Source organism: Carassius carassius, chromosome 35 (assembly GCF_963082965.1).
Source record: "Carassius carassius chromosome 35, fCarCar2.1, whole genome shotgun sequence".
Lineage (NCBI taxonomy): Eukaryota > Metazoa > Chordata > Actinopteri > Cypriniformes > Cyprinidae > Carassius > Carassius carassius.
This window is the reverse complement of record NC_081789.1, coordinates 12,133,340-12,156,697: the sequence shown is the minus strand read 5'-3', so window position 1 is coordinate 12,156,697 and position 23,358 is coordinate 12,133,340. Positions and strand designations below refer to the sequence as shown.

Genomic DNA, 23,358 nt, shown 5'->3' with positions numbered 1-23,358 from the left:
CAAACTAATTTACGATGATGAAACCATAGACAGTAAAAGAAAAAAATGAAACCCGAGGCTTACTTTACGAAATGAAAATATTCACTTTTTGGTCCCACTGTGGACCCGTAGAAGAAGGCGTGCCTAGTAACGCGGTTGTCAGGAAGAGGTTGGTGAGAAAACGTGTGCGTCAGTATGATTTGATTTCTTTTTGACTAATATGCTAACCGTGTTTATGAACACGTTACTTATCGATGTATATTTGGGGTCTTAGATTGGCATCAGTTCTGTCTAAGCTCATCGTCCTGGATCTCCTCAGTCCTTTCGGTTGGGTGGAGTGTTTTTCTTCACTCAGGATGAACGCGGGGTTCAAGACCACAGTTTAAGGTGAGGTTTAAGCATTAAATATGCAGATATCCACGTCCTCCATGTGTTTGATTTGATAGCACTATAAAAGTAGTGAAGAACATGCTAACCCAACAACACGTCAAATTAAACCAAATACAGACTTATTAGGATCTTCAGATCATACTTCGTCTCAACGTCTCATAACTGTTTTCTTATGATTTATTATTTCTATTGTGGAACTAACACTGTTAGTGCAAGTATAATATAATGTTTTATGTTGTACATAAACACGCATTCAGAATATAAATGCATTTTTAAAAATAAAGGTGACAAAATCCCCATAACGGAGTAAACAAAGACACAGAAACACGGTCACTCCGTGCCAAATCAACCACAGTTGAGAAACTGCTTCGCTTTGATTTAGTTCAGATTTTTTTCTGAAACAAGACAAACATGCATCGATGAAAGCTGTAATATTAAATGGCATACATTAGTATTTATGTTTATATGGACACTTTCTCCTAGTAATCCATTGTACTGTAAACCTTTACAAACCTTTATTTTGTACCAAATCACTAACTTTAGCAACACCGCAATCTTAATTTTTAACCCTGGACCACAAAACCAGTCAAAGGTTTGGCCATCACCTGAAAGCTTTCCTTTGTGGTTTGATGTATGGTTTGTTAGGATAGGATGACACCCAAATCAATGGACTTTTAAAACACAATGACAAGTATTATTTTTATTTTTATTCCTTTTTATTTTAACTTCCTCTTTTGTATGGCACAGTGGTAAACTCTTGTTGTGTTTATTTGTGTTTAATAAGTAAATAAATGAATTGAATATTTGGCTGAGATGCAACTCTTTGAAAATCTGCAATCAGAGGGTGCAAAAAAATCTAAATATTGACAAAATCGCATTTAAATTTGTCCAAATGAAGTAGGGCTGCACAATTAAATGAATTTCTAATCGCGATTACAATTATGGATGCCACATTTACGTAATCGTTCAAAGCAGCGATTAATAGTTCAAAGTCCACTTATGTAATTCTGCATGCTTAAGATGTGTTTTTTTCTTTCTACGTGTTATCTTAAGGGTTTTTCCCATTATTTAAATTTTTGTTTTAGTATAACATTGTAATACCATTCATATTTGTACTTTTTTAGAATTTAAAGAAGAAACCAATGTATAGTTGACATTTGAGGCTTAATACTATAGAAAAGCACTAAAGGTTTTTCAGTTAGAGTGTTTTCAGCTTGTTTATTTTCATATAAAAATACGGCATGCAGTTGCATCAAACAATGGTATAAACATTCAGTGTAAATTGCGATAATTGTATTTACATTTTCAAGGGAATAAATAATCAACAGTTATGATTTTTGTCATAATCGTGAAGCCCTAAAATTAAGTCCCTAGCAATGCATATTACTTTGGTAACTTTGGTTGTATGTTTGTAAAATCATTTGACGTAAACAATCTGTCTTACATTAAATGTCTATTTTGACAGTTTGGATCCTTGTGACTCAAGAAGGAATAAATATATCATAATATCCTTTTAGATTTGGGTTCTTAACAATCTTTTCTTTTGAAATATTAAAGGCATCTAAATATATATACACCATGGCTGTAATTCATCAAAATAAATGATGGACATCTATTACCAAATATCACAACCAGAAACTGTACAAATTCGTATTGTTTTAAATATGAGCAATCTAACTATTATTTTCTTTTCTTTTTTTATTTTATTTTACTTAAAATATAACTAAAAACAAATCAACATCTTGGTTTGATATTTTGTCTTATATTGGCATTTTTAAGTGTGGCTTATCTGTGCCACTGTACACACAGTGGTTTTGGATAACATCAATTTTTATGGATTTTTGCAATGATGACATGCACGTTTTAAAGACGAATGCATACTAGTGCACGAACCTCGGGGCCATACATATCTAGTTATCAAATACAGCAAAACAAAACTTTTTAGTCCTGTGTAGAGGACTACTGTTCTACTCTTTAGATATACAGTTTCAAATTATACAAGGAATCCATGCTTGAATGTATCAGAACTGATGCACACCTCTTGTGTTTCCTGTTTCTAGCTGACAGGTGTCTTTGTGGCACCTCTCATCAGTTGTTATGGGTACGGCTTCCTCTCTGGTGAGCCCCGGGGAGGTGATTGAGGATGCGTATGGGGGTGAGGGAGGGGAGGCGTGTGAGATACCGGTGGAGGTGAAGCCAAAGGCCCGTCTGCTGCGGAGCTCCTTCCGCCGTGGGCCTCGTGTCATCGGCGCCAGCTTCAAATCTACCGGATCGGTGGAACTGGAGTATGCGGCGGAGTATGAGCGCCTCAGGAAAGACTACGAGATCTTTAGGGTCAGCAAGAACAATGAGATCGCCTCCATGCAGAAGAAAGAAGCCAAGCTGGATGAGGAGAACAAGAGACTGCGTGCTGAGCTGCAGGTTTGAGAGAATAAAAGATTTCTTGTGGGTCAGTTACAAATAAGAGAGTTGGGCAGAATTAGAAAATAAGGAAAACAATGACAAATGATTAAAAAAACTGTTTATATAAATCTTGGTTCTATGTGGTTTTGCATGCTTTTATGTCCTTTTCAAGAAAGATTACGTGTGATGGCTGAAAATGTCATTTATTACACTATGAATGCATGTGAGTGTATCTTAATCCATTTTCCAATATAATTTTCAAGGTAAAATTTACATATATAAAAATATTTATTTCACAAATATAATTAATTTATAAAAAATAAACAAAATGATCACATGGTATTTTTCAGCCTGATATAACCTTATCTTCGTCATTAAAAAGTTGAAATGATCTGAAATTCTAAGAGGCTTATTGACTTTAATGCCCATTCATGAGGCTCCTTTCTATGATTTTCTTTGATGTTTTACATTTTTTATAATTTTGGCTGCACCACATGACTTTAATTTAGTTAACACTGAAGAAGTTTTTTTTTTTTTATAATGTCATTCTTTTAATTATGTGTACCTTCATTTTAACATCACGACAGTTCAGTAATATGTAATTTGACTTTTGGCCCCCTTAAATATTAAATTGATTTTTTATTTAGTTATCAAAAACATGTATTATAGAAGACGGATCATTGTATGTAGTTTATGAACTGCATTTTAATTAATTTTTTAATAGATTTTGAATCAATAGATCAGTGAATGTCATAGACCCATGTACCAAATACAAATAAAATGTTGTAATTCGTGTTACTTTTTTCAACATTTCTATCGAACTACTTACGTTTTGCTGATTCTGTGTTTTTCTGGTTGTCAGGCTCTTCAGAAGACTTACCAGAAGTTTCTTCGAGAGAAGGAAAGTGCCCTGGAGGCAAAGTATCAAGCAATGGAGAGAGCTGCCACCTTTGAACATGACCGAGACAAGGTCAAACGGCAGTTTAAGGTGTGAATCTGATTCCCTTCTCTCTCTCACATTCACTGACTCACATTACTTCTTACCTTGCACAATCTTCACAAGCCTCTGTCTGACTCCTTTAGTTTTTAGATTATGCCTCTTTAGCCTGTAGCTGTTCTAGTTTTCAGTGGTTTACCTCACCGGTGTGTTTCCTTCATCTTTATTTCTGTCCTAAATCACACGGCAGATATTCCGGGAGACTAAAGAAAAGGAAATTCAGGATTTGCTGCGGGCAAAACGAGATCTGGAGTCAAAACTTCAACAGCTGCAGGCTCAAGGCATTCAGATTTATGATCCAGCAGACTCGGATTCAGACGACAACCACACCACTGTCACCAGTAAGAATGTGGCAGAAAGAAATCGATTTTTGGTTCTCTCTCCTTTTGTAATTATTTTTTTTTTAGTCAGGTTTGGTTTGGTGCATTTCTCTTTAAAAGTGATTGTGCCATGGCGATAAATTGTGTTGACCAGGCCAGAATTTATGTTGTCTATCTATCTATCTATCTATGTATCTATTGGTCGGTCGGACTGTCTGTCTTGTGTTTTTATTTTTTAGTTTATGTCTTTCTGTTTATTTATTTAATTAATTCATTTATTCATTAATCACATGTGTACACAATATGTGTGTGTACTATGTATATTTATTATGTTAATATATAAATACACACACATGCATGTAATGTAATATATATATATATATATATGTGTATATATATATGTGTTAGGGGTGTAACGGTACGTGTATTTGTAGCGGACCGTTTCGGTACAGGGCTTTTGGTACGGTGCACGTGTGTACCGAATGACCGAATGCAATATTTTGTGTGCAGAACATGGGAACATTTTCGTGTTTCCAAACGAACATATTTAGTGGCGGAAGTCTCCGCATTCAGCGCAAATCCCGCCCTGCAGCTGATTCTAAGGCCGGTGACACACTGGCTGCGTGGCGTGAGCGTGGCGTTTCTGCTGTGTGTCAGTTGCGTGACGGCAGCTTTGCGTTTTCTGTGTCTTTACACACCAGAATCGTGCCTGACGTGGCGCTGGCGCGCTGCTGCTACTGTAGGTGACATAGAGGGAGGCCGCCGAGGCACCGACAGACCAGGATCTTGTCTTCACGACAACAATATCTATACTTCATGTTGAGCATAAATATAAAGCCTACTGATAAAGGACACCGTCAACAGTATTGACGGCAAAATAGACTATGTTTGACAGGTGCAATATGACAGTGTGTCACCGGCCTAAGGTTTTCAAAGGCATCACGCGAGTGTGAACATCACTACAACTAGGAAAAAAACGATTGTAATTCAAACGCAGTTCCCGTCGGCATTTAAACAGACCTTTGCTCTTAATTCCGATCGGTCCAACGCAATAACAAAATCTGAGCAGGTCTCAAAACTGAAACTGTTGATGCTGCACTTTACACTTTGGAAAAGTTATATATATTTTTTAAATATGAGCAGGCATACACGCTGGGATTGGTAATGCTGCACTGTAATCATAGTTATTTATTTATATTTTTCATTATATTTTATTATATGATATTGGTTTGAGACTGAGAGTATTTTATTCAGTGGAGAACTTTGCAGCAGTATTTCATTTCTTATTTTTTTATTTTCTATATATTTTATTAAAAAGTATTTAAAAAAAAAAAGTGTAAACAAATTGTTAAAAAAAGATTATAATAATAAACAACCTGCAGTTTAATGTTTGCATTTCTTTCCCTTACTGTACCGAAAATGAACCGAACCGTGACTTTAAAACCTAGGTACGTACCGAACCATGATTTTTGCATACCGTTACACCCCTAATATATATATATATATATATATATATATATATATATATATATTAGTGCTGTCAATCGATTAAAAACTTTAACTAGATTAATCACACATTTTTTCTGCGATTAATCGCAATAAAAAAAGAAATGTTTTTGTACGTTTTTAATTTATTTTTTAATGTAATAATTTCACATTTAATCAAATTAATGTAGAAACAACATAAAGACAGTATATTTTAAATACTTGTTTAAATGGCATCTTTTTATGAATGAAGGCCTGTATTACTACTGATATTAATACAGCTACTGATTTTTTTTTATTTTTTACATTTATTATTAGGCTTCAAAAATATAACAGTTTTTAATTTAAGTAAACTTAAAACAATGCTAACATAATAAATGTCATGTTTACTCCTGCCCTTCCTGTCTTAACAGTTAGGAAATATACAGAAATTTAATAAAGTTATCAAAGTTATATGCAGTCTGCACTGCATAAACTATAAATTAAATAGTTAATCCTTATTAAAGCTACAAAAGTTATTTAGTCAAGAGCAGCGAGTCATTTTCTCTGTTCCCTTTGTTCTTTAACTTTACTGACAGGAAGCTTTATTGGCTGCTGTCCCTTTAAGCAGACAGACACGCGGATCTCACCGTTTATATACTGTCTATGGATCTCGCCTCATTCTCTCACAACTCTTTTTGTTCATTTTAGACTTTATATAAATCATTTAAGATTGCTCTTATGAGGATAATCGACAAAACTGGCACTTTGGGATGTTTATTGTTAGTTTAAGCGCTTAAAAGAACTGGATTCTGGCGCCCTGTCTATGCATTGTGTGTGTGTGTGTGTAGCCTACGTGTGTATGTGTCACATAAGGGCATTCACAGACAGCGCATTCTCTTTTGTCTTGCCACGCTTGAAATGTTTAAAAGCATTTAAATGAATAAGAGCGTGATCATATAATGTAAAGCTAGCCAACGGATGGCAGAAAATACGGATGCTGCGTTAATTGCGTTAAATATTTTGACACGTTAAACCAGACAAAAATTAATCGCATGCGTTAACGCGTTAACGTTGACAGCACTAATATATATATATATATATATATATATATATATATATATATATATATATATATATAAAATTAATATTAGACGGTACACATACATTATTTACACAGAAACGTTTATTTACGACAAGATTAATCACAGTCCAGCACTATTGATCTTTTTGTTTATGTATTGATTTTCGTTATTTAAATATGATTATTGTCTAAAATCGTTTAAAGTATTAAACGGTTAAAAAAAACATTACAGCTGAAGTATTTACAAAACTCTAGATTGGAGCATTATTGTGAAATCCAAATTTCTGTACCAGTGCATCCCTGATGACCACTCTGTGTGCAGCTGCAGGAACTCAGTGCGAGTACTGGAGTGGTGGCATATTGGGCAGCGAGCCGTCCATGGGCAGTATGATGCAGTTACAGCAGACACACAGAGGTCCAGAATTCGCTCACAGTCTCATTGACGTGGAGGGGCCATTTGCCAACGTCAGCAGAGGTGAATTTGCACCTGTGTGTGTGTTGTTGTAGGTGTACATGTATGTATGCTGATGTTTGCGCATATTGTTTCAGATGATTGGGATGTGGCTGTAGCCAGTCTGCTGCAAGTTTCTCCTCACGTCTCTCAGGCTCTGTGGAGTAACACAGTCCGCTGCTACCTCATATACACACAGGAGACCAGAGCGGAGCTGCAGGCCTTTATACAAGTACACATGCTTAGATACAGCAACACGTCTTAGATACACGCAATAGCACATTTTAGCACTCTTCATCCATATGCCTCTCTCTTTCAGACTCATTCTTTGAAGCTGCAGAGGTTTTGTGAGGGTTTGGGTCATTTCTACCTGAACGTGTCATTTCCTGAGGAGAAAGCTGCTCTGTATGCTGCTGAACGCAGGCGGGAGATCGAGAGGAGCTCTGTGTGCGTGCTGCTACTCAAGTCCTCAGTGTCCAGGTGATCTTTCTTTTTTATTATGTTATTGTTGTTATATGAATCACAAGATTCTATTGAATGAATCTGTTTTGCTGGTTCAGTTGTGTTGTAGAGGATGTGGAGGAAGCATTTGTGGAAACCCCAGACTCTCGGCCTCTCTTGCTGTATTTGCGAACTGGTGAGAGAAAAGGAGAAAAGGAAGAGGTCTCCACCCTCAGCCCATCCACTAGAGACTTGCTGGAGAGAGTTAACAAAGCTGACAAGAGTGCCAAACTTAAGGTAATTTCAAATGATTTCAAATTCAGTTGAAATTCCTGAAGATTCCTCTGAAATTTTTTTGGAAGATCATTAGGGTTTTTCTAAACATTCCATAGGTAATACACATTATTTTAGGAAATCTTCTTTTAAGTTTAATGTATACTGTTGCACATCTATGTGCTAGTAATATATAACCCACGCTTTTAAGAAAAGGATTACACCTTGACTGTATGTGGTCATTTTTGACTGTGAAAAGTAACTAAGTGTTTTTAAGGAAATTATATAAAACTAATTTCCCTGAGGTAGTAACAATAACGTAATGCACTTGTTCTGAGATTTTAGTTAATTTGTTTTATTTAGCTCTTATTTGTTTGAAAATATCCCTGTTTTTACATGCAAAGGCAAACCTATGGCACTTCACTACATTCTTTCCATATGATCTATCAGTTTTGAATGCAAACAGCCAATGCGTAATTTTTATGACCACTAGACTCATCGAATTAAAGGTGCCATAGAATGCAAAAAAATAAAATAAACATAAAGAAAATTTAACTGGTCAAAAATGACCAAGAAACTTAGTTTCACTTTCACACTTAATTTTTGGTGAATTATTCTTTGCTGCTTGTGTTCTGCAGGTAGTGGATCATGCAGGGTCTGTAGAGGAAGGAGCTGCTCTTATATTCACACAACTTGAAAGAGTTATCAAACAGGTACACACACACAGGAAAACACAAGCAGGTATTGTGGTTAATATTTCCTGGTACTTCTCGCACTGATCATGCGCTTGAGATAAGATTTGGTAAAAATAACCCAGCTGTCAAGAGCTCAGTAAATACTTGGCTGCACACGTTATGTTAGACTAACAATGCAAGTAGGGTTGCTTATCATTGCCAGCCAATATGCTTGGTTAATTTTACCTTAAAAATACTTTTTTACAACAAAAATAATATATGCAATAGATTTACAGTGAAATTAAATGGGTGTTAAGGTATGTGCAAAAATACAGTAGAAGCAGACTCAGTGGACTGTCAAGTGAAAATGACTGTTGACATTTCAGTGTGGAACAGAAAAAACAGAAGTGGGTAACTCAGAGATTGCATATTGTTTCTACTGTTGGCAAAACTGACCCAGCTTTGACTCATGCCTAGCACTTTGAAAATAACCCAGTGTTTGTGTAAAACTATAAGCATTGCTTAGAGTGTGGTGCACTATTTAAGGTTCTGAAAGAGGAACCTCTTTTCTTGAGGAGATGCATGATGTTAAACACAAAGGCTGATGATACACGGGGCAACTCTTTCTTCAGGAGTTGTTGGGTTTGGAGTTAGAAGAGAGTGGAGCGGTGGAGGAGAGAGAAGAGGAAGACTCTGGGGATGTGCTGTGGGATCTTCATGATGAGCAGGAGCAGATTGAGGCGTTCCAGCAGGCTTGCAGCGCAGCATCCAGATTCAGCTTCCAGAAGGCATGATGGTTCTGTTATAATTTTCTGTATTGTTCATTATGGACAAAGCATTTTAATTCATGAGTAGGTCCACAAGAAATCTGGGGGGAAATCCTTGTAATTCTGTGTATCTGACAATAGCTGAAAGTACTAGTAGTAAGTAGTGTTCCTTTAGCTCAATTGGTAGAGCATTACCTTATCAAGCGCAAGGTTGGGGGTTCGATTCCCCGGGAACACATGATAGGTAAAAATTGATAGCCTGAATGCACTGTAAGTCGCTTTGGATAAAAGTGTTTGCTAAATGCATAAATTTAACTTTAATTTTAATTTAGTTTACTAAACATGCATAAACAAATATTGAATAAACTCTATATGAATGACAGGAAATGTGTAAATTCACTGAGCTCGATGCTGTATTGGTTCTTTTCTCAGTATGTCGACCGACTCAATGAAATGGTAGCCGCCCCTCCACCCACCCCACCACTGCTGGTATCTGGTGCACCTGGATCTGGCAAATCACTTCTGCTGGCTAAATGGTTGTTTCATCTTAACTCTGAACTCTATTAGGTATTTTTGCACAATTATAATATACATCCATTTTCACACTCTAAACAATATGTCATTTCTCTGCAGGATAGAGTTACAGCAGAAACACTCTCCCAACACCCTCATCCTGTATCACTTCACGGGACATCCTCTCTCTACCAGCACTGATCCAGTGCTCATCATTAAGCGACTCACAGTGAAGGTCAGACACCAATACACACACTCATTTCACTCTGTTAAGCTCTATTAAGATTATAAATAATCAAAGTTTTAATTTATTTTGAAAACTAAGAAATCAAATCTTACTGACACTAAACTTTTTAACAGTATTGTATTTTTAAAGACAACATTTTGTCTACAATATTAAATAATTGGTTATTATATTATTGCATGGAGGCCAATGCAAAATTATACAAAAAATTGATGTTAAATACAGATTTTGTAAGAAATATTTTTATTCATTATTAGAGTTCAATTGAAATGTAGCATTTTCTACACATACATCCATTCATTTTTACAGTGACCTTTTAACTATAAAGCAGCACTTGGTAACCTTTTATCAGAAATGTTGACACTCTTATTCTACAGATGTGACCTGGCCTGACTGCTATAACATCCGCAGAACTCTAGATGAACTGTTGCACCCACATGTCATAAGCTCCTTTACACACACAGGGCCTCATTCATGAAACTTGCGTAAATGAGTACTTGAGTAAATTATGAGTCATTTGCGCATGAAACAGGCCTTCCCGAGACCTCCTCTCCAGATTCACAAATGCTTCGTAAGCGTCCGATTTGGTAGTTAAACATTTATAAATGTTAATGAATTGCAATCATTTCGTAAATAATGCGCTTGTGCACGCTTATTCACAATTAGCGTAAATTACATTTACGCAAATTGCGTGTCTAGGAACGCAGTGGAATATTCTGGTCTACTTTCTCGGGTTGGGCTCCAGTACCTATTGCATAAATGCAAAAAAAAAGACTAGTAGGCCATATGCCTTACAATAAATGTTCAATAACATGTGTTAAAAATTAGCTTTAGTTGCTATGCTTTAGAATATCCATGGTGGCAGCGTATTAGCCTACTAGTATCTCATCAATTTTTTTTTACTAAATATAAAAAAGCAGTAGGCTAACCAGTAATACTGACTACTCCATTGATGTAGGCAGACGTTGACTACCCTACAGAGTTTACCGGGATTTTGTTACTGATGTGTGTGTAATAAGGTTACATAAAAGGGTTTTATAGACACAAGCATAGTCAACTAAACCTAAAACTTTCCTTTGAACAAGTTCTCTTTCCCAATCGTCCTTGTAGCTGCTCCAGCATTTCTGGTCTATTTCTGGCCTCTCGATGGACCCTTCTAAGATCCTCGAAGAGTTCCCACGCTGGCTAGAGCGGCTGTCCGCGTGTCACCACGGCAACATCATAATCATCATTGACTCCATTGACCAAATACAGGTAACACATCCTCAAATAATCTTCCTCATTGAGCTGTGGTATGTGTGTCTGTGCTCATGTTTTACAATGTTGGTGAAGAAACACAACTAAACACCCACATTTAGTTGTAGGAGTTAGTAACTGATTTTACATTTTATCAACTGTTTGCATAATGCTAAAAAAAAAAAAAAAATCAGCAGAAATCTTCAGCCTTTTTCTATATGGAAAGGGTATTTATATATCTTTATTAGATATTTATTTGTCTGTGTGTGTACACATACACAGTTCAATTTAGTTTAAATAACATGTAATCAAACCTAAAAAATAAATGACATTATATGCACATTATAATGTTTTTCTTCAGCATGATCAGTTTGTCATTTTTGTATTCCCCAGAATGCTGAGCGGCACATGAAATGGCTGATTGATCCTCTTCCTGCTAATGTGAGAGTCCTGGTGTCCGTTAATGTGGAGACCTGCCCACAGGCATGGAGGTTTGTGATGCACAAACACACATTATAGCTCATTATGCGTTTAATGTAATATTATAAACCAAGCATAAAACATATTATGCTGTTTAGATTGTGGCCCACGCTGCACCTGGACCCGCTCAATCCCAGGGAGGTGAAGAGTGTCATCAGCACCGAGTGTGTGAACAGCGAAATCAAACTCCCCAAAGATCAGGTAAACGTCCTTGTCAGTCTGTGTTCATATTCGTTTATGTTTTTTTAATATGAGTATCATCTGTATTGCTTGCAAACAGGAGAAGAAGTTGGAGAGACATTGCCGTTCAGCTGCAACATGCAATGCGCTCTATATCTCACTGCTGGCAAGACTTATTACACAGTAAGTAGATGTGTGAGTGAGTAGAATTTGTATTGTTAGTGGTTCTGTGTCTATTAATATTCCTTGTTTGTTTTTATAGTTCTGTGTACATGTGTGATGTGAAAGTGTGAGAGCATGAGAGTGTGTGATATATGAGAGTGATGTGTGTATATATATATATATATATATAAGTTCTCAGGAAATACACTGACACTATGCCAGATACATGTGCGTACCAAATATTAAAGTTAAAAGAGGATAAAAACAGTATGACTCACTTCATCTGTTGTTTGTTGTGCTCACAGCAACCATCTGCATGTTTCATTAACATTATGAAGTGAAATCATGTTTTGGAGGCAAAAAAGATCAATATTTTCAGATCTGTCAGGTGTTCTAACAATTTTGGCCACCACTTGTATATATTATATAATGTGCATTTTCCAAAGTGACGAAGCTATCAGTTCTTTTTTTAAATGGACAAATTTCTGGTTAGCTACAAGACTGGCTTGGTTTAATTAAATTGAAACATTTAATTTAAAATATATATATTTTTAAGTATATTATTTGTAAAACAATGTAAATATATAATATAATATAACAAAAAAAGTGATAAGTAACAAGGCGGGGGTGGTTTTGGCCTACGGTAATCTTAAGACAGCCAAATTCCAGTCCAATTATTATCTCTCTTTAGCATGCACTTTGTCTGTTTTTATGGGAAAATAAGATGATTATGTTTAATCTGTCAGCTGTAGATCCTCCTGGACATTGGAGATGACTCTGCAGCAGTGTGCGTTGTGTCAAGATACAGTATCGCTATACAGACTGGGCCTGAAGGCAGCGCTAGACTCACTCAGCACGGATCAGGAAAAACACATCATGAAAGAGGTCACCTGCCCAAAGTTACCTGTTCGAAAAAGAGTATCACTACAAAAAGCCACTGAAGTACACAGTTTGACTTATTTATTTGTATTTCTCCTTGTGCAGTTGTTGTGCTTGGTCTGTGCCAGTCACAATGGCATTAGTGAATCAGAGGCTTTGGAGCTGTTCCCAGACCTGAGTTTTCCCGCCCTCACCACACTGCTCCACAATCTGGAGAGACTCCTCATCATTACCTACGCCTGTGGCCTCGTTCGCTTTCAGCACCCACAGGTGTGTATGTTCGATACCTAGCTGTACCTTTGAAGTTATTTGGCAAATTGTCCCTTAACGTTTTTTGATGAAATTAAATAGGGTACTGTGAGCTTTTGTTGGGTGAAGATTTCACTTTCACATCTCCCTGACAGAGAATTAACAGAGGTAAATTCAAGTGAAACTGGTTTGTGTAACCATGTATCAATTCCAGGCATGTGAAGCGGTCAACCAAGAGTTTCTGGATGGGGGCAAATGTCGTGGATCCTACTGCGAGAAAATCATTCGGTTCTTCAGTGAACAGCTGAAGTAAGAATTACTTATTGAGCATATTGCCTGTGTTTTTCTGTTTTTCTGACCTAGGAAGAGAATTTTTTATTTTATTTTATATTCTGATATTCTCTAAGATCAAAGAATTTATCAACAAATAGCTGCCATGTCGGATTGTTTTGTTAAATCATTTTTGTTGGTTTAGGCAAGACAGAGTGACGTGGAGGGTGGCTGATGAATTGCCGTGGTTACTGCAGCAGCAGGAAGATCAAAGTAAACTCCAGATGAGTTTGCTTAACTTGTTTGTGTCCCAGAACCTGTACAAGAGGTACATTCTTACATTCCTGCTGTATCTGATTTAGTGGTCGACCGATATCTTAGAAAGATGGGGGGCCGATATAAAGCCGATATGATTAAGAAATTTGAAATCATTTAACAATGGATTAAAAAATAAATGTGTAAAAGAAACATGCTTATACTTTAATGACAGTATTTTTTTTACAAATAAATAAATATTTAATACAAATATAATTAAAAAGAAAGTAAACACTGTAACCAACAGGGGACTCGGTATTCTGGGATGTTTGTGTGCACTTGGAATCATATTTTTCAAATAAAGCCAGGGTAACACTTGTTTTACATACAGCACTCAGTGAAAATGACACGAATATGACAGTGGTCAAATGCATAAAGTATAATTTGAAATCACGAGTTTATAGTTTAAAGCATTCAGTTCACACGGAACGACCGTCACACAGAGATCACACGATCATGCAGGATAAAAATACACACTTCACAAGATCTCACAGCTGGATTCGACTGAGTTTGCAATGTTTGTGAAATTAAATGTTCATTATTCATTCAAAGATTTGTTTAAATTATATAAATGCATCTTTGATTAATGCTGACAGCAAACAAGAAAGTATTATAATGTTTGCCTTTCCATTACTAATAGGCCTAATATAAAGCAATCGTTATACTTTCTGTATACATTAATTTCTTTTTTTAACCGTTCTATCTGTTTATTAGACAGACTTCTATCCATGTTAGACAGAACTGTTAACCACGATGATAAACAAGAGCGAGAGTGTGAGCTCTCAGTGCTGTCAAAATAAAAGTTCGACGTGCCGTCAAAATACATCGGGGAAGCAGAAAAATTTATCGGCCGATGCCGATATTTTAAAAATGACAAATATCGCCCGATATATCGGCCTTAGCTATATATCAGTCAACCACTAATCTGATTTATGTGTGAATATGTGTCTGAAATAGCATCTTGCTGCTGATGTGTGTTCTTAGGGGTCATTTCTCTGAGCTGCTGACATACTGGCAGTTTGTTGGTAAGGATAAGTGCTCGATGGCGACAGAGTATTTCGACTCATTGAAAGAGTTTGAGAAGACCTGTGAGAGTGAGCAGAGCATGAGCCAACTGGCAAACCTGTACGAGACACTAGGCCGCTTCCTCAAAGACCTGGGACTGCTCAGCCAGGTGATACAGACGGATAAACAGATGATCACATGTATTCCATTTTAAACTTTGTGGAAATGATGTGAATGTGTTGTATTTAAGGCGGTGGCCCCCTTGCAGCGCTCCTTAGAGATCCGTGAGACGGCTCTTGATCCGGACCACCCAAGTGTGGCTCAGTCCCTGCACCAGCTGGCGGGGGTTTACGTTCATTGGAGGAAATTTGGAAACGCAGAGCAGTTGTACAAACAAGCAATGGAGATTTGTGAAAACGCTTACGGCCCTGAACACAGCACTGTCGCTAGAGAACTAGACTCACTCTCGCTCCTCTACCAGAAACAAAAAAAGTACAGCACATTTTGCTTAAAATTCATACTCCACTATGCAAATTTTGACTGTCAAATAAGCATAATAAGCACAAATATTAGATTAAATGTTTCATTTTTAGATATGTACAACTGTATTTTATTGGTTGTTTTCTATTGTTTAGTTTGAGGTGAGAAATTTTAAGAGTTTAAGATGGTTGTTTTCTATTTAAATATATTTATAATGTAATGTATTTCTGTGATGAAGCAGAATTTGTATATTATATATAAATATATAAACATACTGACACCCATTTTTTGTAATTGCAGTGCCTTCTAGGATTGCCTTAGATTTCACACATGATGCTACCTTTGGTTTTAGTCAAAATGGTAGCATAATTTTACAACCGGACATCCTTCATCTTAGGAAACAAATCCTAGGCAGCTTTCTAAGATTTGGAAGATACCTTTAGACCTTTTGTTTACATGTTTCATTATGTTATTAATTTAGAGTTAGGTCTGGGCTAATTCTTTTTTTATTTTTATATATTTTATTATTTATTTTTTTATCCAGATATGAGCAGGCCGAGAAGTTGAGAAAGAGATCAGTCAAGATTAGACAGAAGACAGCACGACAGAAAGGCCACATGGTAAGGAAAGACCAAACTATGATTTTTGCCGTATTTGTGTCTCATTTGGTCTCACTCAGTGAACTGTGAGTTCAGAGTAGTGAGGGGAAAAACAGTATATCTTACACTGAATGTGCTTGTGTTCTTTTTAGTATGGTTTTGCTCTCTTGAAGCGGCGGGCTCTGCAGTTAGAGGAACTTACTCTTGGCAAAGACTCCGCAGATAGTGCCAAGACTCTAAATGAGCTTGGAGTGCTTTATTACCTGCAGAACAACCTGGAGTGAGTAAATCATCATTTCATACATGCAATACATCCTGAAAATTTTGGAATTGTGCAATGCAGATTTTGAGTATTGTTGTATTAATTTTTACTTAATATTTTGGATATATTTCCAGGCTGTTCAAAGCTGTTGTGAAAAAACAAAATTGTCACAGTATTTGCACAGTATTCCCTTCTTCCCTATGACTGGGTTCAGCTGGGTCTATTTCTTCTACATGCCTGTCATTGGAGTTGCTTTCTTTTGCAACTTAGTAGCACCTTAACCGTCATGTCTTGGCCCCACATATTGTGGTTTTCTAATTAGCTCCAGAAAATGAAGAGCCTCTTTAATGCATTCTTCATGATGGTGATGTTCAAAGGTAACATAACCATACCCGAGAGACAGGTTGGTTCTTCTGTCTCTGCACATTTTCAGTGAACAGATGGATCCAAAAGGAAGCACACAGCTCCTGTTTGATTACATCAGGATGCAGATTACTCACAATCAATGATCTTTGCTCTCATTTCCTTTGGGTTTGCAATTCCTCTTGCAGACCTCTCTGCAAGTCAGGGCTTCTTCAAAGTTTCAGATGGTGTCTCATATTTATATATATATATATACACAGTATATATCAAACCTGTCACTGTGCATTGCTAGGACTGTAATAGACCTGTCACTGTGCATTGCTAGGACTGTGATATATGGAATTAGCCATGGCATTGAAATAGGCCAGTCATGTGATTCATGCAAATGACTAATAAGGTGGTGTTTACAAGCTCTGCACTGCTTTGTGTACAGGGGTATCTGGGGTAACCAGTATTATTATTATTTTTTTTTTTTCAATCATCACCACCTACTGTCAGAGAGTGAATTAGCATTTTCATTCAGCCTGTCTTGCTGCTTTGTTTAAACCAATCATATATAAGCATTTCATCCCTTATCTTAAAAATAGTTTAAATGTCTTTCGTCATGTATTATACTCAATGGGCATCTAGAATGTACCTTGAAAAAAATAAGGAACTCTGACACATTTTCCATTTGCAGTTATATAATATGCATTTTAACATGTTGATATTTATAACCCTAGTGCTGCAAAAATGTTCTTGACCCGTTCCCTGGAGATGCGCCAGCGCGTGCTGGGGCCAGATCACCCCGACTGCGCCCAGTCTCTGAACAACCTAGCTGCGCTTCACAGCGAAAGGAAAGAGTATGAGAGTGCTGAGGAGCTGTACGAAAGAGCACTTGACATCCGTAAACGAGCACTCGCCCCAGATCACCCCTCTCTCGCCTATACCCTCAAACACCTGGCCATGCTTTATAAACGCAGGGTGAGAAACCACAGGAAAGAGTCACAACACACTAGCTCTGCAGAACATGTAGCAATCAAGTGGCCATTATGTACACACTAATTCTGCAATGTTTGTCTTTTTAATATTATTAATGAATCTGATACCCTGTCTGTCCGTGTGTATGATAGGGGAAGCTGGAAAAAGCAGTTCCTCTATATGAACTGGCTCTTGAAATCAGAGAGAAGAGCTTCGGGCCTAAACACCCAAGTGTTGCCACAGCTTTGGTTAACCTTGCAGTGCTCTATTGCCAGCTGGTGAGAAACATCTCATTGCTGTATTGTTAAACTATCCAGTCTGATCTCTGATGATGTGGCTCATGTGACGTGTGTTTGTGTTGCAGAAGCAGCACAGTGACGCATTGCCTTTGTACGAGCGCGCTCTAAAGGTATATGAGGACAGTCTCGGCCGACTACACCCTCGTGTTGGAGAGACTCTGAAAAACCTGGCTGTACTCAGGTTAGCCATATTCTATTAACTCAGCTGTACCAGTTAGATTTAGATTAAATCAAAGGCACATTCAACAAACATGTTAGGCAGCAATTAACCCTTGTGCGTTGTTGGGGACGTTTTCGTCCACTAGGGGGTAAAGTTGAGTCTTATTTTGGCCACAACTTTCTCTGTGTTTGAGCTAATGGAATGATTTTTGTTGACAAATCTTATTTTGACCCATATTTTGGGAAAATGCTTTGAAATTTTTCAAAAACTCAACGGTACATTGTGGGCAAATTCACTACCCTTTCGGGATGTTCGTGGATGAAAACATCCACTAAATTAAACTGCTGTAAAAATGTATCAGATAAATATTTTTTTCAATTTTTTTGCATAAATCTATTAATCAACCTCAGTCCTGATCAAAACTACCAAATTTTTTAAAAAATTCCAAGATTTTAACTTTTTAATTACCAAGTTCATAAATGATGTCACTGATTTGGGGGAAAAAACACACAAAATTACATATTTTCAATATAAAAAGTGATTGTGGACTGGATTTTTTTTTTTACCTTTTATCACAGTCTTGGGCATGTCAAAGATTAGTAACAAGATTGGCTTTGATGCATTGTTAGTTTTTGTGCAGCATTAGATTTAAATTTTTTCTCCCTAATTTGTTGTTGGTGGCTGTTTTTGCCCCATTGACTTCCATTATAACGACATTTTTTGATTGTAAAGCCATGACCCCATATAATCATGCATTCTTGATTGTTTGTGGGTTTTCACTTTTGGGAAGAGGTAAAAAAATTTATTTTTATAGTTGAATTAGGTGGGACCATTAACCCTTTAAATAGGCCTGTGCAAAAAAAGGCTTGGTTTCTGGCTTGTATATGTAGTTATATGGAGTATAACAGCAAATTATAGTGTTTGTGTGTGTGAGAGATTCTTGATTGTTGGTGGTTTTCCCTGTTGGGAAGAGGTAACATTTGTTATTTTTTACAGTTGATCACTGGGTGGGACCATTAACCCTTTAGATAGGCCTGTGCAAAATAGGCTTAGTTTCTGGCTTGTATGGAGTTATATGGAGTATAATAGCAAATTATAGTGTGTGTGTGTGTGTGTGTGTGTGTGTGATAGAGAGAGAGAGAGAGAGAGAGAGAGAAAGAGAGGGTGTGAGAGAGACCTGTGTGCACTTACCTTGATGTACAGTATCTGAAAAAATCTAAATATGCACCTCATGCTCTCAGAACTACATGGAGTAAACAATAAAAAAAGAAGTGTGTTTATGCACCTGCTTCCTTTTGACGGTGAAAAGTACAGATGGCCTATATGTGAAATGCTCCTCTTTTCTTGATGGTAAAGCCAGTTTAAAACCTTAAAATCCTGTAAAAAAATCTACTTCGCATCAAATTTATGAACATAATGTATTATGAACCAAAATGCAATACCAGCTTCAAATAAGCTGCAGCTCGCTGGAGGGGTCACGCTAACATAAATCATTTCTAAAACTTTGGTACAAGTCAAGCCCTTTCTTGTGTTGCTTGCTGCTCTTCTCACCATTAAATATCCAGCACGATGGCATGCAAGTGTTTAAATCCACGTACTTTGCTTTTGTTTAGTCTATTCGCTTGTTAAGTCTGACGTCACGTAGCAGCGCTTCCGTGTCCAAATTTTCTATCAGTTACCACGAGAAAACAACAAAAGGTGCTAATATAAACTCACAATGTGATGGAATACTAGCGAAAAAGTTTTATAATATCAACCTTTAACTCCATACCGAAGTACCATATAGCCAGACAATGAAAATATAAATATTAAAAAAATATATAAAAATTATTTGTGTTTGGGATGCTGTGAGCACGGAGACTGTAGTGTATATCGTAAGTTTGAAAGCGTTCAACTTAAATTATCAATATGAATAAACAGTGCTCATAAACGGCTGCTGAGGTCATATTCTCAAGTGAAGCGAGTTAAGGCCTGGACCTGGAAACAGTGCTTCTTACGTCATCACTTAACAACCAAATACTTTCACCACCATTAAAAGGCAGCAGGTGCATAAATACACTTTTGTTTACTCCATGTAGTTCTAAGAGCTGAGGTGTACATTGTGATTTTCTGAAATACATTAAGGTAAGTGCGCAAAGGTCTCTCTCACACACACTCTCTCTCTCTTTCTCACACACACACACATACACACTCAATATAATATGCTGTTATACTCCATATAGCTTCATATACAAGTCAGAAACTAAGCTTTTTTTTGCACAGGCCTATCTAAATGGTTAATGGTCCCACCTACTGATCAACTGTAAAAATAACAAATGTTACCTCTTCCCAACAGGGAAAACCACCAACAATCAAGAATCTCACACACACACAAACACTATAATTTGCTGTTATACTCCCACCTAGTGATCAACTGTAAAATTAACAAATTTTACCTCTTTCCAAAAGGGAAAACCACAAACAATCAAGAATGCATGATTACATGGTGTCATGGCTTTGCAATTAAAAAATGTCGTTATAATGGAAGTCAATGGGGCAAAAACAGCCACCAACAACAAAATTAGGGAGAAAAAAATTAAATCTAATGTTGCAGAAAAACTAAAAATGCATCAAAGCCAATGTTGCTACTAATCTTTGACATGCCCTAGACTGTTATAAAAAGTAAAAAAAAATCCAGCCACAATTATTTTTATACTGAAAATAAGTCATTTTGTGTGTTTTTCCCCCCAAATCAGTGACATCATTTATGAACTTGGCAATTAAAGAGTTAAAATCTTGGATTTTGTAAAAAAAAATTGGTAGTTTTGATCAGGACTGAGGTTGATTAACAGATTTAAGCAAAAAAAAAAAATAAAAAAAAAAAATAATCTGATACATTTTTACAGCAGTTTAATTGAGTGGATGTTTTCATCCCGAACAACTCGAAAGGGTAGTGAATTTGAACAATCCACAAGGGTTAAGAACTTGTGCTCATAATGATTACAATGTAAGGATAATATTACATCGTAAGGATAAGATTTGACAGTTTTGGATGTTAATGTAAGGTTACCATTAGGGTTGTGCAATTAATCGAAAAACGTAAATTTTTCGATTTTGGCCTCCAGCGATTTTGAACAGTAATCGAGATAAAACGTTCAGTAAAGTTAGCAAGATATTCATAGATTCAACTTTTCTGGAGCAATAAATCACGAGCAAATCACAATTGACGCCTCTTTTCTTTCGTAGTGTTTTAGAACTAAAGCTACAAGCGAGTTTCCCTAAAAACAAGCTTTCCTCGGCTCTGTACAAAATACATTGATCTCAATTCGCTGGCGTCTGAGAGACAAGTCTAAATAGACTGCAAAGTGCAAAACACAAACATTTTTACTAACAAAATACTCAATAACTTCAATGTAACACACTGTACTTTCACCAAATTCAGTTCACACATCACTGCTCTCCTGCTAGTTACTGTATATTACAAGTTATTTTTGAATTATTTTTATGATTTTATATATAAATAAATTAACTGTTATTGACAAAAATACTCTAACTTCACTAAAACACACTGTACTTTCACAAAATTTTCTTCACACATAAATGCTCTCCTGCTAGTTATACTTATAACACTTTTGACAATAATTGCTTTTACATGTTTTTTTAATGATTCGTTTTTTGGTAAACTCACTTGTAGCTCGTTTTCTACATCACTACAAAAGAAAAAAGGTGTCAATTGTGTAGTAAAAACATTTGGTTGTGATTTATTGATCTGGAAAAGTCGAATCTGTGTATAACTTGTAAACATTACTGTACTGATAGAATGATTATTGCGCCCCATTCCACCCCCTTTTCCAGAGCTGCACTTTCGTTCCTCCTTAAAATCCCAATTTCACATAAAATCATGTAATGTGACTTGATGGAACGTGCTTGATTTATAGATGTTTAATTATTCATGTTTTTAAAAGTGTGAAAGAGAACTTGCACTGCTCCTCAGGAAGATGGAGAACAGAACACAGACATTAAGTCATCGTTTAGCTCAAGGTGCGCGCCTAAACAGTCAAATACACGCAAAATGTGTCAAAATGTGGGGCTTAGTGATTATTCATTTATATCTTGGTCATGTAATAAATGACTGTAAAGAGTTAAGAATGAAAGTACTGTGTAGTTGTAAATTGGATCCATGCGGCTCTTAAAGTGACCGTGAGCTATTTTCCTGCTGCGACTGTGTGCTTAATATTTATCAAACACCAAAGACAAATTCATCACACTTCTCTTGAGGAAAGGACTTTTGTAGCTTTAATAAGAAACAAAAAAAGTTTAATTCTTATGGAAAAGACTGCCGTTTATTTTATTAACTTCTGTAGTAGGCTGTAAATTGCTTGAGACTTGAATAAAAACATTAAAGCACAGTTTGTTTAATTTGTATCTTTTTTAGTCATTTGCTTTTTTTATTACTGACAGTTTAATTATTTTCCATAATTTTGAGGATTTTTGTTTGTTTGAAATTCATAGTCTCTACAATGTAGATGTCAAGCAACCTTATTTACAGGAAATATATATTTGATATGTATCTTTAAATAAATCAATCATATAAAATTTTTGTCATATGGCCCCCTTATTGGTAGTTGTGAATAATCGGTACTACAATGTTGACCAAAATAATCGTGATTATGATTTTTGCCATAATCGAGCAGCCCTAGTTGGCACAATTTGGAGTCTTTACAAATGTTGCCGTCATCTGAAGTGTTTGCAAAAAGACAAATATTTACAGCAGTCAAATATGCCTCAAGTGCCTCAAGGATCTGTATTAGGCCTTCTGCTCTTTTGATAATACATTCTGCCCCTTAGGCAAATTTTTGTATGTTTTGTAAATGTTGTATTGTAATAAATATTTAAATGATAGAGGAAAAGTAATTAACCATATCTAGAATTGTATAACTTGGACCAGTAATAACCACGTAGCAACCATTCCAGAACTTCATAGCAACAACATGGCTTACTTTCTTTCATACACTTTCTTACTTTCTCAGCTATGAAGAGGGAGATTTTGAGAAGGCTGCTGAACTGTACAAGCGAGCAATGGAAATAAAAGAGGCAGAGCCATCTCTGGTGTGCGGTAAGGCCCCCTCACGTCACTCATCTAGTGGTGATACCTTTAGCCTGCGAAGCCCCGCACTGCCTCACACCTCAAGGTGACACCTGACCCCTCAACACTTACAAAGATGAACTCTTACCTCTATTAATGAAGCCATATTGGCCACACTTGATGTGTTCAAGCATGTGCTTGATGTCTACATGGAGCAATCAAATATGCATGGTAAGAAAACATTGGAACCCAACATGGTTCTCATTCCTACTGTAATTTACAGTATGAATCATACGTGTTTTAATGTATCATTCCTTGCCACTGGGTTTTGAACAGTTTCTCTCTGGCTCTCATAAAGGCAAATCCTGGTTTTCAATTAATGTTGAAACACCGC

The 23,358-nt window shown here is 36.4% G+C and overlaps 1 protein-coding gene across 3 annotated transcripts; it reads left to right on the top strand.

Moving 5' to 3' along the window:
- Nucleotides 1–126: 126 nt before the first annotated feature.
- On the top strand, nt 127–23,332 carry nphp3 (nephronophthisis 3). 3 transcript variants are annotated; one of them, XM_059524435.1, is made up of 29 exons: nt 127–152; nt 254–366; nt 2,430–2,790; nt 3,635–3,760; nt 3,960–4,110; nt 6,960–7,112; nt 7,187–7,320; nt 7,408–7,568; nt 7,649–7,826; nt 8,441–8,515; nt 9,109–9,264; nt 9,676–9,779; nt 9,877–9,991; nt 11,111–11,254; nt 11,630–11,727; nt 11,815–11,917; nt 11,997–12,079; nt 12,805–12,943; nt 13,043–13,207; nt 13,401–13,495; nt 13,662–13,784; nt 14,756–14,945; nt 15,027–15,268; nt 15,801–15,876; nt 16,008–16,135; nt 17,203–17,443; nt 17,593–17,718; nt 17,805–17,920; nt 22,909–23,332. In XM_059524435.1, exons 3-29 carry the CDS (start codon nt 2,467–2,469, stop codon nt 23,072–23,074), a joined length of 3,912 nt encoding a protein of 1,303 aa, XP_059380418.1. In that variant the 5' UTR covers nt 127–152; nt 254–366; nt 2,430–2,466; the 3' UTR covers nt 23,075–23,332. The 3 variants fall into 3 exon arrangements, with proteins under 3 accessions (XP_059380418.1, XP_059380417.1, XP_059380419.1); XM_059524434.1 differs by having other exon boundaries at nt 130–366; XM_059524436.1 differs by lacking the exons at nt 127–152; nt 254–366; nt 2,430–2,790; nt 3,635–3,760 and having other exon boundaries at nt 4,030–4,110; nt 6,931–7,112.
- Nucleotides 23,333–23,358: the final 26 nt, after the last annotated feature.

Bases quoted from the DNA above. Each gene is read 5' to 3' on its own strand.
- nphp3 (XM_059524435.1), top strand. From the start codon at position 2,467: ATGGGTACGGCTTCCTCTCTGGTGAGCCCCGGGGAGGTGATTGAGGAT. The intron at 4,111-6,959 runs GTAAGAATGTGG...CTCTGTGTGCAG, and splicing joins CAACCACACCACTGTCACCA to CTGCAGGAACTCAGTGCGAG. The intron at 14,946-15,026 runs GTGATACAGACG...GTTGTATTTAAG, and splicing joins ACCTGGGACTGCTCAGCCAG to GCGGTGGCCCCCTTGCAGCG.